Raw genomic sequence first — 17,972 nt, forward strand, 5'->3', positions numbered from 1 at the left:
CTTTTTCCTATTTCTTGGTACAATGGCCAAACTTTTTTTTACCACACCCAAATCCTTCATATCAAATGTCTGTTCTTTCAAATACTCTATTCTATCATCTGCTGTTGCCACATAAAAGTTAGTTCTCTAGATTCACACACTGCATTGTATGGATCAGGTTAGAATGGTTGGAGAGCAAACTATCTATTTTCATATGCCTGAAGTTTCAGATTCGTCTTAACTGTTTCTTTAAAGATGATGTTCAGTGACACTTAAGAATGACTGATTTCTTCTAAGGCTAGACCATCTACTTATGCAATTGCTATTTAGTCATGTGGGAATCCATAACAGTCTGGCCAGTCTATTTGTTTTTTTTCTTCATGGATTCTCTTACTATGTCCAGCCACTCTGCATGTTCTTCACTACTTTGGTTTTCAGAAGATGCTTGAAAGTCTAACTCTTTTTAACTATTAGTTTTGAAACCAGTGATAATTAGTAAGACATTGCAAATGGACAGCACAGTACCTGATGTTATCTCAGAGGTGTCATTAATGGAAGTCCATTTACACTCTTCTAATGGCCTCATAGGTTCTCTGCATTATAACAAACATATTTCACTTTAATTGCCACTTACTAAATGAAAAAAAAGATGTTTAATTTAACGTGGTTAACTTTTTATCAGTGAGTTACTGATGTTTTTTTAATGGAAATAAGCCATTTTGTTCAGTCGGAAGACTGCAAATTCCTTTACACTTATTTAATACTTTTATTCCCTGCCACTAAGGTCCCATACAGACCCTTGAATACTACCATCATGTCTAACCCAGACAAGACTGTGAGATACAATTATGTTTTATTTGTTAGCTAGAAGAGAGATGCACCTTATATAATGATAACAATAATAACAAATGTTACGTAACTCTAACACTCTAGGTGAGGGTCACTGTTGATGTGACACCCCGACCCCATGCAAAAAATGTGGAAAAAGGGAGTTACTGCCAGTACTGATACCTAAGCCTTCGGATAAATTTGTAAAAATAACAGCAGTAAACACATTTTATTTTATTCACCATTTGAATACTTTAATCCATTCTTTGTTTACTGTTCTTTGCTGGCCAGATAATGAGATACAGGTTACCCACTGGTGGCTCGTGCTCAAATGACAACTTAAGCACTGCAAGGGTCGTTATGATAGAAGAAGGAGCAGTTCTTGCCTGCTAGCCTTCTGTGGTGTGTCTGGATGTTATTATACTCCATCCATAGGTACCTCCAGTGGAGAATGGGAAACATAATAGATATGGACACTTACGAGAGAACACAGAATTCTAGATTGGATCTTGTGGGAGTAACAACTAACCCGTCACTGATTCTCTAATACATGCCTTCCAGAAGAATTGTCAACATACCTAATGGGGAAATGACACAGAAAGAGATGATTTCTTCTGCCCCTGCTTTAACCCTATTATGAGAATATATTGGTGAAAAAGCTATGACTAGATACAACCACCATATAGCTAACAGAACTAGCATGACATGACAGGCAAAGTTGGAATGAGGTTACAAAACACAACACATTTTTTTCTAACATCATAATGAAGTGGCATACAGCTACTTCAGTCTATGAATTCACTAACTTACTAGGATGGGATTTACATGCAAGTTGTGCTTACAGCAAGCGGCCTTGTGCCATGCAGAAACATGACATCTTTGGAATATATAGCACTGAAAGTACCACATGACTGCCCACCATTAAGTGTCTCAAGAATGAAAATGTAAGCAGATTACACCTCTGGAGATAACCCACAAAAAGTCATTTACAAAACATCAGGCTGATGTGGAGACCACCTGCACTCCTGAATATCTTGGAATGCAGTGCATAAATCTGGTTCCTGCTGTGTCAGAATGCAGATGATGGCCGGTGGAGTTTGTTAAGTTAAACAGGGATGGACAGTTAAGGTAGTATGGACCATCATGTAATAAATAGTGTATTTTAACAATTGTCCCTCTCACTCATCCTGTCCACCATGCAAAATGAGTAACATTGTCAGGGAAGTATGCCATGTATCAGACATTTTTTATTTATTTATTTCATTTTGTTTACTAGGAAAGTCCGACTGGATCATGCATGACCCCCTTTTCAGTGGAGGATCAGAAAAAAACCTCCTCAAAAAAAGTCTAACATAATATAAAGACTAATGACATCATGAGGAACAGTAGAAAAAAGATTCAAACACTGGTATAAAAATAGACAGCTAAAAATACAGTTGTACATAAAACATGATATTAAAAACATATACTTCAAGAAGTGAGTAGCTGATGCGATGTATAACGACATTTACAGTACGAGTTAATTGCAAAAGATTATATGTACTGTATACATAGTATAATGTTAGTGATTAATTAGCATATACACATAAAAATACCAGCTGATTGTTTTAAGTTAGTACATGACCATATGGCTTGCTCTAAAAAGGATAGAGCTGAAAGGGAGAAGAGGAAGTGAAATGAGGGGAAGAATGAAGTGGAAGAAAGAGGCTAGAGGAATAAGAATAAAAAGAAAGGTTGGATAGAAGTGTTAGAGGTGGTAATGATATGGATAGGGAGGAGGATGATGGATTTAGCTTACAAGGATGAAGAAATGGTTGTCTTAGAAAGGAAGTGTGGATGTGATAAATGAGTTTGCAGCATAGAAGCAGTGGCTAAGATAAAGGGAAAGAGCATAGATTAAGCATGAGAGAAGCTATTGAGTTAGGGGCTTGGTTGCAATCATAAAATGAAAGCAATGTGACTGTAACATGAGTTTGTATGGTTGATAAGAGTACTAATGTGTTTGCCTGTGACTGAACAGCATAAGGGTAAGAGGGATTTAGCAAACTCTATGTGCTACAGGGTTAGATTGTATCAGTTTATATGATTTTTCAGTAGTGTCAGTGTGATAAAGACTGGGACTGCAGTGGTATTTGGGTAACTGTACAGGCCAGTTACATGTTGGGGTATAAACTGCTTTAAGGAGGAGATATATTTTCTGCTCATATTGCTGTATCTGCCTTCTTTCATGCCTCAGTTATTACCACTGACCAGGATATAGCAACAGATGCCATTACTGCACATCAGGGGGATATAGGTTCATAGGTAGGTACTAAGCTATCTGCGCAAGGGCATTTATAAGCCTAGCCAGAATGTGTTGGCTTTCGCCTCCCCTTTAAATTAGTTTCCTGGGCCTCTGTCTAGCAGGGTCACTGAAGTGATCCCAGGAGTAAACCTACGATTTCCCATCCACTCGTAAAGATTTCTTTTGAAGAGAGTCAGCGAGGGGCTCTGCCTAACATAAACTGGGGTTCTATTCCAGAGCGAGGGAAATCTCTGAGACAGGAATATATCCCTCCAGCATGTCCTGTTTATTGTTGTACTGAGGTTTAGTTCACTGGAGCATGTGGCTCTAAGAGATTTGGTTCTCTTGAGGTGGAGCATGTCCATTAATTCCGAGTTGGACATGGCCTTATACGTCAGGCAGAGATCACCTCTGTGCAGGTGGTAAGCAACTGAGTAAAGCTTGAGTTTTTTTAGACAAGCTGCATAGGGCATCTCTTTGAGGCCCATGATCCTCTTGGTGAGGTACTTCTGTGGTCTTTCCAGCTGTTGCAAGTGTAGAGTAAGGTACATTCCAAATGGGGCATTGTACTCTATTATGGGCCTAATGAGTGATGAGTAGAGGGGCCTAATGACCTCTCTTGATCTAGAAGTGAACCCTTTCGTGATTAGGTGGGCTACATAGAAGGAATTTCTAACTACTTTGGCAATATGATTATCGAAGGAGAGGTTGCTTTCTACCTGGGTCCCCAGGTCCCTAATTACATCTTCCATATTTAGTGGATTACCACCTATGTGATAATTCGTGGGCAGTTTGTTTTTCCCAAAGGGGGTGACTATGCATTTTTTGGCATTCAGCTTGAGGCCATGGTTTTGACACCAGGTATCTGTCTCTGTGAGACCCTTCTGGAGGATGTTTGTGTCAGCCGGTGAGTCAATTATGGCGCCCAGTTTGCAGTCATCTGCGAACTTGGTCAGCCATAGTCCTCCTGTGCTTGTCTGTACCTCAGAGAAGTATATACCAAACAGGAGGGGTCCCAGGACTGAGCCCTGTGGGACATCACTTGTAACTGGTTTATAGTCAGACATGGCACCCGTGACTTTGACCATGTGTGTTCTATCCATGAGCCAGTTGGCCACCCATCTCGTGACATAGGGGTTAATGTTCAAGCTGGTGAGCTAATCTATGATGCTAGAGTGTGGAATTGTGTCGAAGGCCTTAGCGAGGTCCAGGTAGGCTGTGTGGACTACCTTTCCTTCATCTATGGCCTTGGCAACTGTTTCAAAGAAGTCAACTAGGTTTAGGAGGCAGGATCTGCCTTTAACAAAGCAATGTTAATTTATTTACTGACCCCCTTTGAAGAGCACCCCTTAGCTAGGTATGTATTCCATAACACTAAGCTGTAATGTGTGGCTTGAGGTTCTTCATCAACAGAGAGCTATTTATATAATTTCCAAACACCTTCTTCATAATAAGCATTATCATGAGAATCTGAAGTTCATATTTCATTGCGAGACAAACAGGATGCAGACACAATAAGAAATATGGTTTATTATAACTTGTGATAACTAGAAGGAAAAATCTGTTTTAAGCAGTAACTAGTGATTTAACTGGACTTATGACAAAACTTGAAGGACACTAATGGTGTGTCCACCAACAAAAAATTAACTTGATGTCACTCTAATACTGACATTCACAATTAAAATAATCATTTGTTTGAAGAAGGCAAGTACCCCCCGCCCCCTCGTCTTTCCATACATGTACCAATCCCATGGTCACAAAAAAAATTACACAGAGTAATGAAGCTTCACACTCCCATACTTCAATACCCTTTAAACATATCTGACACTATAGTGACCAGAAACATCAAAGAGGTTAATGCCATAAATTATACTTGAAACAGTAATGTTAGCTGCTAATGCTCTTCAGCATTTCTAGTCTAACTACAGTCTCAGTAACAAAGCTGACAAAAAATGACGTGTTCTTGTTCAATTTTTAACACATAGTCACAACTACATTTAGCAGTGAAGCATCCATCTTTATTGAAAAACAACATACTCACAAATAAGCTTTTTAGTATTTCTACTCCTTCGCATGTGCTTGCAGCGCAGCCTTTATTTGTATAGATGAGGGGGTCAAACCCATGATATGAAGCTTCTAGTGAGATATTGAATCCTGAAAAACAACAAATGAAAAGTAGCTATTACTACATAACAGTAATGAGTCATATAATACTATCTGCCTGGATCAAAACAACCATGGTCTGACTATGGGCTACATCCCTTTATGTAATGCAGCCTTAGCCTTAAAAATAATGGAAACTATTAAGAAACTATTAAGAACAATACTACTGCTTCTGTAAAATGCATTGTAATGGGGTGCGTTATTTGAAACAGGTACGATTCCTAAGACTCTGAATATTTCTGTTTTCCATAGGCTTTTCTGTGTCTATTTTCTGATTCACCTGGTTTGCAATACACTTTCATGCGATATTAATTCAAAATGTTAAACAAAGCTTAATTTTCTTTCCTATTACTTAATCTACCTCACCTAGCAAGGGTGCAAAATTATTTTTTTTATCACAGTGAGATGGTCTTCAGCTTTAGGGTAAGATAACTGTATATATAAAAAGAAATCATATAGCATGCCCTATATTTTCCAGCTCACAAGGGACTATTGTGGAATAACACATCCAGGATCTGATTTATTAAGCCCTACATTTAGGCAAAAGGAATAGGTGTAACTAAGCCCAGGTGTGATGCCTGACTGTAATTCATAAAATTGCAAGAAGCTGACCATCAGCAGCTTGTAGGATCAGTTTGAGCCATTTATGCTTAGCCTGCTCCTCATGGTCCAATGCCCAATGCAGGCTCAGTACTGCATGTAAAGATTTATGGCATCCCCAGCAACAAGTTTTAAAACAAGTGCACTCTTGCCAAGAGCAATTTGTGTCTGAAGACACTATGCACAGTGCAAGGGTACAGCTGATATTTTTTCACGCTAATGCATTTATAATATAAAAAATTACCAGATTGCCCTCTGAACTGCTCAGTGAATGCTAGTTCCATCCTGATGTCAGTTCCATGTCATGTCGCTAGAGACAGCGAATCATTGAGAAATAGCAGTTTAGCTAATCTATTTCAGTGCTTCATAAAGCATGCTGAACTACTTAGTTCAGAACCCCCTTGCCCTTTTCTAAATTTGTAATTTTCACTGAGCAGGGGCAGAGGGGCTTGGAAGACCTGATCATGGAGGTCTACCACTATGTTTCTTTATCTGGCCTGTAGTTTACAGGCTTGCATTCTGACAGCTAAATCAGCTTTCAAGTTCTGGTAACATCACCTGATTTGCTGAATTCATTACTAACATTTCACTAAATAAATATTTTAACAATATGAGCATTATTAAGAATAAAATGTTTGACTGTCAGGATATAATCACTTAATAAACTGATGTAGTCACCATCTCATGGAAACAGCAAAACACAAGTAAGAATACATACATATGTGTATATGTGTGTATTTGTTTGCTTATTTTTCTAATCATTTATTGTGTATATTATCTTGATCAGACCAACTCTACCAGGACTGTTTACAGTACAGACCCTACAAAAAAAGTTCCAAAGTGAAGTAAAAAGTCAACTTTATAAAATACAGTTACAGGATTATATATCACATATTAAAATCACATCAGTACATAAGCAGTGTCAGTACCTATCAAATGAATAAGAACAGGTTTGGAATATATTATGTGCTTCACTGACCACCAAAAAGTAAGAAATTTGTTTTGTAAAAGACTGGCTAACAAATAATGGTAAAATATATTCTGATGGAGAATTTGTAAGTCTGTCTGAAGGGTACTGAGCAGTAATTTATCCTATATACCATTTCTGGGTATATGTCTGTAATTCATAGAAATGTAATGTGCACCTACACACAGCCCGCACAGCATTGTGGCGTTGAATAGAAATAATTACATGAATAAAGTAGAATGTGCAGCACTTCTGAGCAATTAACTTTATTCAGTTCCAAACAAATGAGCAACATAGCAAAGATGCATGAAAACACGGTCATGCAGATAAAGAGGTACACAGTGCATACCTCTCAACTGCATAGATTTTCACAGAATGTCCAGATTTTTGCCTCATATTTTTGGTCCATTTATCATAAAATTGTGATTTTTCTGTCAAATTATTGACAAATTGTTGAACACTGATGTCAATAAATACTGACAAACATTTGAGTTTCAGACTTCGGGTCTAATCTAAGGGGGCGGCGAAAGCCAACACATTCTGGCTAGGCTTATAGATGCCCTCGGACAGATAGCCTAGTACTTACCTATGAACCTATGAACCTATATTACATCATCAAATGCTTAAATAAGCTAACGATGATTAATCAACCCAATGTAAGCGAAAGCTTACAATTTCGAAACCCCAGAACAGCAATTTTTTTCCAAGGGAAAAAAAAAATTGCTGTTCCAAAAAATAAAACAAAACAAAAAAACTTTAAAACAGTACATAATGTGGGGGGCTTCACCCCCCCCAACACGGGGGGCTGTGCCCCCCACCCCCCTACTTAAATATACCAACTCCGAGATCGCAATACAATGCCGAAAATGTCAAAGTAATGGAAGCGGCCAAGCAAATTCTTTTTCAGGGAAAGAATTCACTTAAAAACTGCTTCACTATTTTGCCATTTCATTCTTTTATGGTTGATCAAGATGTATTCAACAGAATGCGTCTTTGATCACGTAATAGGAACCCTCAGACTTCATACCCTTCAGAAAATTAAAGGTAACATAAAACCTGTTAATCGATTAACTTTCTAAGTTTGTAAGAACAATATTTAAACATTGTTCCTGTTTTGGGGCCTTTGTTACCCCATTGTTTATGACTTTGTCTAGGTTTCTTGCTCTAAGAGGTTGAGAGGTATGACAATGGCGCAAGGCAACCCTTGCAGGAGATGAATGCATTACTACAAAACTACTGTGTATCTGAAGTAATCAGTGCTATATATGGAAACAATGCTACAAATACTAGCACTCCTACAGCAGGACAACAAACAGCAGCATATAGCAATACACAGCTATACAATAATGGCAATTATTGGGGTATGTGTTTACATACAAAGACACCTGTTTGCATAGAAGGGGTAGAAATGGGTATATAGGAAAATAGGAAAAGGGGAATAAGGTAGCAGAGAAAGGTGCACACAGAGTAATAACATATAAGAGGGTGCAGTTGAAGGGAAGACAAGACAACTATTTTAGGGAATAGGTCTAAAGATAAGAGATGACAGGGAAAGGTGATAGAAAAACAGAGGAAAGAAAGAGGGTAAGTCAGTGTGCAGGAACAAACAGAAACACAGAACAGTACAAAAGGGATGGATGTGCACACACTAAAGGGGGGATCACAGTCTGGAGAGAGACACACAGTGGGCAGAGAAATGATGAGGGGGAGGTTTGCACAATATGCAAGATATGGGGCTGAACTCAGCAGGAAGGAGTGTACAGCAATATGGTTATAGGGTCACACACAAGCAGTGTAAGGGTTGCTGCCTTGCCCATAAGGACACTGCTGTGACCCATCACCAGATGATGGATTAGGGTAGCCAGTGGCAATGAATGTCCAGGGCCTACCAGATAAGCAAAGCTGCAATCTGCTTCAAAAGAAACTCCATGCTGTGCATATCCCTATCCACCATTCGCTCAGCCATAGTGTCTTCCCTTTGCTTCATCTACTGTTGGGCTGCCACAGGCAATGGGGAATGGGTTGCTGAGAAACCTCTTCATGTGAAGTAATCCCAGGCCTACATCCCTCCCCAGCACCAGCCTCAGCAGGGTTGGGCTATGGTTGTGACACCTGCAGAGCCACACATTTTTTTCCACCTGTGTGGGTGTGTGGTAGAGACAAAATAAGAAGGTTGCCATAAATGAACCTGTTCTACCATTTAAATGGTTATATGTATAACACAAGTCAGCATATGCCAACACGACTAACCCTGCGTAGCCACTGTCTTTCCTACCTCCTCCAGCAACCAAAACAGTTCATATCCTGCTATGATTATGCTGAAAGGGTCACATAAGTAAACTATGAAAGGCAGAGGAGAAGGTAAGAGAAGTACAATTATATCCTAAAGTCCCATACTTATATCCCATAACCCCTGCCCCAGGAAGCAGGCATGTGTGTGTCCTCCACACATAAGTACCCAGATCCATAGAGGTAAATGAATGTTGTACACACAACGGACACTCTAGGTAGCATACTGGTAACCCACACATGGTTCTGTAAAATCTCAAAAAATAACAGTTTCCTGCCTTAACACAGTATATATTATCATTGGAATATTACAATAATTCCTGCCATCACCTCTGCCTGAATTATACAGAACATTCACAAAGGGGTCCAAACAGCTGTTCTGTGAAATGTGAGAGAAAGGTCAGCTTATAGTAAGAAAATGTTTGTGCAGGACATTGAGAAGATGTGCTGAAAAAGTCTACAGTGACACACACACAGTATCATAAAGGTGCTATTGCATAATATTTTCATTTCTCTCACAGCGATGTTCAAGATGGTTGCGTCTCAGGTCATCATTATGAGGTCTGTACTGATCTTCTATCATTGTAGAAGCTATGATTCTGCTGAGCACTTCAGCCAGTTCACACCAGGCCTCAGCCTTTCTAAAGTGACCATCCCAGGGTCCCAATATCCATTTCATGAACAGACCGTGTAGGAGATGCAGCATAATCTCAATCTTCTTTGTGCATCAAGCAGGTGCTCTCTACTGGGCAGCAGCAGAAGTTACTATTGCTATGCAAATATCCTCTGAATCTGGTAGCCCTTTCACAGGCAGAAAAATGCAACCAGTGAATCATACAGGCAGTGTGATTTCTGAATCATGAGTGGTACAGCTTACAGCGGCTCAGAAGTAGATACTCATACCTGTGCAGGTCTCCTGCATGAGTCAATAAGTATTAGAAATTAGCTGCTTACCTAAGCACTTACTGCCACTTCTTGCTGCATATGCATGTCAGCAAAATAAAGCAATGCATATAATAATTATGGTACCTGGTCTCATTTGTCTATCTAGTAGGCAAAGTGGTATAAAGTTGTTGCTATACAGAACAGGTCACCATTTTGAATGTAAAGACATGCAAACCTTTAAGTGATTGTGAAGTTATAGGCAGTCGTGCACAGCAGTTATAGCAGCAGTTTGTGTAACCATAAACAACACTAAGCAGCTACACAGTATTCTGCACTAGTGTGGAAAAATGTGTTTATCTAACTTCCTAAGAATGTCTGCCCTTGTACAGAAATGTAGTGTACCTAAAAGTAGCAATAAATAATGCATGTACGTGCATTTCATGGTACATAAACTGTACTGGCCACAAGGCAGTCCAGAATATCAGAACTACCTGCCCCTATACATTCTTGTCCTTTCTTATGAAGACAACCTGCTTTGTGAACAGTATATGACAGTGTAATGTATTGAAGACAGCAGTACTATGCCTACAAACATATATCCCCCTCAGTCTATCTGTATATAACTGTGTTGCCTGTGTTTGCCAAGATGTTACTCTAAAATTGGCAGCAATCAGGACTGCCCTTCTTCTATACATACATGCGCTTCCTGTCAGAGGGACTGGGCCCTGTAGGGAGGCCATCTAAGCCTGTATGTCAGGTACACCAGCTGTGTATGTATGGGTCTACATTAGTTTGTCGAAGTCTAATAACAGTGAATCGATGTTCATCGAACCAAAATCACCGAATGGCCATTGTCTGAACATTCAAATCAGCAAATATCTTTCCCAGGGAAGGAAATGACATTTGTGGCAGTATGTTTTGAAATAACCTAGGGTTGTATACATTAATGATTAACAACTCTGTTGGTCATATTGCGAGTTGACAAAATGCAAATTAAAATACATCATGAGGACTCTTTATAAGAAGAAATTTGGTCATGGTTGAATGTTGTGAAAAAAGTATAATTAAAAGATGAATTTGCACATAGCATAACTATTTATTTATTTATTTGATTTTTTATAGTATTAAATGAATTATTATTCACATATCTGCACAGAAAGCATTATATACATGAAATCGTATTTGTAAAATAAATGTATTTAAAATGAAATGGCATATTAGCATGATCAATTGAATAAGTGATCAGAGGTAATTAATTGAATTATGTTTAAACAGTATATAAGAAAAGGCTGCTTTAGTGTAAAATTTATTCCTTGAAGGCATAAGCCGAGGTACTGAAGACACCAGTAAAACGAATATTTTTCTATTACAGAGTGGTGTGTGTGTTTTTTTGTTTTATGACAGTTTACAGTTCGTATAAGAAAATTACTTGGCCAACAGACCATCTGGCACACACACCACAGTACATCAAACCCACCAAAGCGGGGGTGATGTGCCCCCTACACCCCCTACTAATATATACAGTGGATATAAAAAGTTTACACACTCCTTTTAAAATACCCCCCGGGATTCATGAACCTTGTGCCAGGCGCAGGTGTAGCGTAGGCGGAATAACGCCAAATATGGCTGCCGAGCGATTCAGGTATGATCCAATTCCATGTGCACTACCAGCGTACGCCAGAACTGCGCAGCTCCCGATGTAGGTATGCAAATCACCACATGCGCAGTACTGTAGCATGCAAATGAAGGTACATAGTGATTCATGAAGTGGCACAGGTGTAGTGTAAGCCTACAGAAATGTAAACCAAAAAAAAACGGTTTACATGTTGACAAACAGAACATCGGAGCCTTGGAAGCGGACCAGACTCATGTATTACAAAGTTAACATATGCCAATGGCTAAATATACAGCCAATGGCATAAGAAAAGATGTACAACACATAAAAAATAACATTTAATGTCATGGCCACAGTAATGCAAAGTACAACCATAGGGCATGTGTGCGCAAATGGGAACACAAAGAAAATATATACAAATGTCATAAAATAGCAATGTAACCCAAATCAAGATTTCACCATAATAGTCAATGGTATGCATGCCACACCACAACCAAGCTGTAAGGGTTGCTAAGGGCCTGTGACAGTGTTCAGCACGGTAACTATGAATTAGTAGACAATGCCATGCAAATGAGGCAAGTAATAGTGAATCGCAAATGTCCCGCCGGCCTAAGGATGTACAATACGGCACAGAGCTACAACACTGAGGAGTGGTCTGGAGGAATACATGACATCAGCACTGAGGTGTGCCACTGCAGCTGTAAGCACATTGGAGCAATGCAAATCTGGGCTGCCCATTGCTAAGCAAAGCCACAGGACAGGGGCATGGATGTAGGTATAGCTTTGCTCAGCTGAGAGCACACATGGTGCCCAAAGGTGCATGTGTACGTGGATAAAAACGTGCCCGAAACCCGGTAAGCGGACTCACGCGCCGTGCACCACAGCCCAAAAAGGAAGTTTAGGGGAAGGCAATAAGGAAATGCCGTAGTAGGGTAATTGGAGTACAACTGAACAATTAACACCTATTAACTCACAGTGGGCAGTTGACGGCAGCTAACAAGGCTGCTAGCAGCAACCTGCAGAACAGGATAGAGGAGGTGTTGGATTGCAAAGAAAAGAGAACTGTAACCGCCAAGCAAAGCAAACCTGCAGTAGATCGGCAATAGAACACATTTCGCAAGACAATCCTGGTTCTGGAAATTACAAAACAAGAAAGCAGGCTGCTAGATGCATGCCAGACAATGGGAGGGGAATCATTAAGAAACGTTGAGGCAAGGGCAAGAGGTAATCCATGGCAGCTAAATGTAATTCAACACCAAAGGCAGCACAATAGCAGTATCTGTGGTAAAACACAAGATACCTTGCAGCTCCGAATTTACATACACACCCTATGATATCATCAGTGTTCAAAGCACAATAGTATAAAGTGTGAAGGCACCTTACACACACACTTGTGTATTCCCAAACACTGCACCATCAGTGTAAACAGATGGGGAAATTTTACAATGTACTTGTTGGGAGCTGCCATAGCTGGGATTCATCAGCATGTGTTGGAGACTGAAGGTGTTGTGGAGGATGATGCTGACAACCACCTCAGGCCCCGAAGGAGGAGAAGAGTGTTCAGACCAAGGGTACCTTGGTAACTGTCCCAAAGGACTCCACCAGGTGTAGGAGCCATGGTGCGGCCCTAACAAATCTAATCTGGGTGGTATCAAAGTTTTGGAGGCCAACAATGTCTCTGTGAATGACTTCCATGATGATGTTCTCCATAGCCTTGCAGAACAGTCTAGTCAGGCGTATAGGGCAATAGTTCCTCTGGTCCATTGTGGTGCCACCTTTGTGGAGTGTAATAACTGTTGCTGTGCACCATTCAGGGTCCACAATGCCTGATACAAGGCTATTAGTGAATCTGGTGCCCAAGTGGAGAGCCATGTCATTCTGAGGTTTGTGTAAATCACAGCCTGGGATGTTGGATGGTCACATGGAGTGTGTGTTCCAGGCTTTAGAGAGAGCAGGTCTGAACTGCGTAGTTGTGACCACAGGGACTCTGCATTGATCCTGTATAGATACGGGCCCTTTAGGGTGTGAGAGGGGTGTAAAGTTAGCTGCCAGGTTGTTGCCAATATCAGTTGGTTCTGTAATGTTTCTGCCTAACCATTGTATGTCAGAGCAGATGTGGGTATTGCCATCAAGAGTAGTGACATACCTCCATAATGCTTAGTGGTAGTCCTTTGAATGTGTCGCAGTAATGTTTACATAGGTAGCATTGGAGGATGTAAGAAGGGATCCCAGAATACTACTGAGGCTGACCAGGGAGCTACCACACCCATGGGAGTGTACCCTACTTTGCAACAGTCTCCTTCTGTCGTGCATTATGTCCATGGCAGTGGACCCCCAGAGTGGCGTCCATTATGTGGTGCGTATTGTCATGGCTCTGTCTGGGATAGCATGATCCATGCAGTTGTGTAAGTGCTACTGAAGTGCAGTTGGGAATATTTCCGCGTTTGTAACTATATTGTCCATATGCACGGGTGTCATGGCATTTACTACTTCCATCATACAAAGCGTGAAGTTGACTTTGTAGAAATATTGTACTGTGTTTTCCGTGAAGGGTGTGGTGCCAAGATGTGGATGACAAGGATGATTAGCAAACATTCGGAACTGACCAACGAGGGGATAACCCCAGGTGTGTAACACTAGTCACGCATGTTGGTAATGTCCAGGTCTAGGATATTGTTGGCCTTGGCGGTGGTGTGTATAGGTTGATCCAACCAAATGGAGTTTATTAATCCACGAAAGTGTTGGCCTAATGTGTTGGTACATGAGTAGGTATCACAGTTAGGTGTGGGGTAGTGTCAGTGTCAGATCAGTAGTTCCTGTTTGAACCCTACTTTCCAGTACACCAAGAAATGAGGGCTGTTAACTGTGGGGTATGGTGTGGAATCCATAGCAAGCTACAATTTGTATAGCAGTTCTGGCCACAGTTAGTTGCACTTGGATTGCCTCTGATGCATCGTGCTAAGCAACCAGCATGGAGGTGTGTACATTTATTTATTTTATTTTATTTTACATTTGTTGACCAGGCTAGTCTAGCTGGATATATGTCCATTTTCAGTAGAGGCCCGGGGAAATACATCCCTGTGAAATATGGACACACCTCTGCTGTGGGTGTTCCGGTCCTGGTTACATGACTGAAAGGTGTGGTCTGCCTAATAGCCTGTCAGTGCAGGGGTGCTCTCCGGAGCCTAGAAGCAGGTCACAGTCACTGCAGAGACATCGAACTGGCCCATTATAAGGAGTGCCTCAGATGAGTGCGTTTGAGATGAAGATGTCAAGCATTGAGTAACAATACCCTCAGGTTTTGCTTGCCTGTACCTGTTCTGGTGGTGAATATGTTATTTGAAATGTGTCTAAAACAGGCAGTATAGGAGCAGCAAGAGCCTTAGATGTTACCCATAATCCCAGCGCTGACAGGTGCAGGCCATCTGTGCTAAAGCTTTGTGGTTTGTCGACCATGTCATTCAAAGCAGACAGATACTGGATACCCTTGGAATGACACCAGAAGCACAGGCAACTGTTGAAGTGAATAATTCTGTTGTTGTATTGTGTCATCAGTCTGGACTAATGCAGACTGCTTCTCAGGGCTTGGGCGATACCTGCCTGGGCTACAAGATCGGAGAGCTATTGCATGACCCTGTACATGTAGTCCAGGAAGTTACATCTCAGGGCATTCACACTAACATGGAGAATGACAGTCAAATTGTACCTGTTGAGGAGTGACCTGAGTGCATAGGTTATGTTGTGGATCCTGTTACTCGACAGCCAGATGACAGTGACTATCGCCTTGTGTGGCCTGCTGAGTGGGACATCAGTGTGACCGCCTACAGAGTCACCTATGACTAGTGTGTTGGATATGTTATAACACCCTATTGGCTGTAGTTGACAGGCACACAGGAGTCTGTGGGCTATAAGTAATTGGTGTTGTGTTTGGTGATGGGGGCTGCCTCTGTTGCCTACATAGAGTAGTATGGAGAGGCTCCGCAAATGTTGTACTCTTACTATGTGTGGCCTGTGGTGGTGGAGATCTACTGAGACTATGTGATGAGTGGGGTGTGCTGCAAATGTTTAATATCCCCACATGATTGTCAGAGTAAGTCTGGGTTGGAGAGAGCATTACCTCCAGCATGGCTACATATGTGCATCTCCCACAGGCTGTAGTGTCATATGGTAGGAGGTGAGCATTGACTGTGTACATGAGACAATTGCTATATTGTCTCATGTTGTCCACATTCATCATATAGACAGGCAATAACACTGGTAATTGACATTTGGACATGCCTGTCTAGTCAACTATTTCTCACAAGATATGTGAGGTAAGTGTGTACAACAGCTGTTGTATTGTAAGCATGCTGGAAATGTAAGGACAAACAGTGTTTACCTGTAGGAAATGAGTAGGATTGAGTGATATAGTAATTAGTAGCTCATGAAGTGTGTACATGTTCTGAACAAGTGTTGAGCATGAATAAGCAATACAGATAGGGTGTTGGATAATATAAACTCACTGCCCCCCCAATAGGTACACAATCACACATCCATGAACACTACAGAGCCCCTGTAACCATAACTATGATGGTACAAGGTACACTCCAGCTGCATGTGACCTGTTCAAATCCCTGGTCGTATAATACACATATGGCAAAACAGTTTGCTCTGCACATACACTGCCATGTAAAACATAGTTTCATGGCAGTCTGTGAAAATACAGAATGGATCACACTAACAGTTATCACAACCCACAAAGTGGAGATGCCACTCATAATGGGAGGCACAGCACTATTACCCTGCTGAGTATGGTCTGAAAGCCTATGAACCTTAAGCAACGTAGATGTTGTTAGCAGTACAGATGTAGATGACAGTACCGATGAATACACACTGCATAGCATACCTGTGACAGGTCAGAGGACATCATCACCCATACTATGTTCCATCTACACTCAGTATACTAGATGTAACTTCGTATGTCACAGGAGTGTTCTACCAGTGGCCTGTTCACAGAAGCAACACTACAAAAGGTGTCTGAGTGACATGTGCATATCACACCAGTGACAGCTACAGAAAAACAGGGTTAATGTTTTGTACTCCCCTGTCATTGTAGCCCATACCACACAGACAAATGTGAGGCATCTGCATATGTGAGAATGTGAATGGCCATGACCTAGGAGCAATAGCTGACTCAGTGTTGTGGAGAACATACAGCATAGGCTTTGTGAGGAGGTGCGTGACATATTTGCACAATCTGACAGCTGCTTATTGCATTGTCACCGCTATGTTAATAACCCTGTACCCATTAACTACTACCTAGGCAGCGGTCAACATTATGGACACTGTGTGTAAGGGATAGTGCTGTGCAGTTTACCTCCCTGAGCTAGTGACATCACCAGGCCTATTAGGTAGTCATAAGAGGCAACCCAAGTCATGACAGGGTGCCATCCATGAGCATGGAGATCATTGGACAGCCATACTCAGCACTCACGTGACCAATATCGGATCACATATCACCTTTAAGGGGTATTGGCCATGCTTGGATGGGTGACACCAGCCTTCACAATCCTCATCTCCACTATGCAGCATGCTGCCTACCCTGCATAAAAGACATGTGCAACACTGTGATGTTGGACATGCTACATGTACATATCCTGATCTGAAAGACATACGTCGTGGGCAGCCACCTTCCTAGTACAAGGGTCACCACGTGCTGGACAGATCCCTATGCCATAGATGTGACATACTCTTGCCATACCATGCAACCCTGTCCAGCAAAGCTGCACATGTCATCTCTGTCATACATGGTGCGACGACCGCATAGTAGATGTATCAGTGACTATCTGGATCAGTAATGTGGCACAGATTCACCTGTTGGCGGGAACATGGCTGTCGGATACAGCTAGAAAACCTGATATCCTATGCCCATACATGGCCCAGGGCATACACACTACTATATGATCTTGGCCGTACATGCTATAGTTGATAACCATCCCTGCGAATACCATCCGGCTAGCCATTGTCCCATGTGTATCACATGTGCAACACACGCGATACGTGGCAGGATGTTGAACTGCTGTACAGTGCCGTGTAAATGTATATGGCAAAACACATGCATGTAAAGGTTTCCATGCGCATGTCTGCATTGTCACTGCCCATGTCCGTGAAGGCAGTGTATGTGATGATATGTGACATATACACAGCATCAAGGTCAACAGCATTAATGTGCACACATCCAGGCATGTGCTGATAGGTAAGAACACCAGTACAGGCAAACAGACATGTCCACATCAAGACAGCATTCACATGGAGTATGAGCAATGTAATGTAATGTGACACACATATATGGTGATAATATCCAATCCCCATCGGGTGTTACA

At 41.3% G+C, this 17,972-nt stretch overlaps 1 protein-coding gene across 1 annotated transcript in view; it reads right to left on the reverse strand.

Annotated features, from left to right (window-relative positions):
- Positions 1-5,021: 5,021 nt before the first annotated feature.
- Positions 5,022-17,972, reverse strand: part of LOC122814320 (heat-stable enterotoxin receptor-like) — a 546,595-nt gene continuing 533,644 nt past the window's right edge. Inside the window, exon 2 of the mRNA XM_044086910.1 lies at positions 5,022-5,245. Within this exon, the coding sequence (XP_043942845.1) occupies positions 5,022-5,245 (224 nt within the window). The remainder of the gene's footprint in view (positions 5,246-17,972) is intronic.

This window comes from Protopterus annectens, chromosome 1.part1, assembly GCF_019279795.1.
Source record: "Protopterus annectens isolate FY-2018-M chromosome 1.part1, PAN1.0, whole genome shotgun sequence".
NCBI classification, from domain to species: domain Eukaryota; kingdom Metazoa; phylum Chordata; order Ceratodontiformes; family Protopteridae; genus Protopterus; species Protopterus annectens.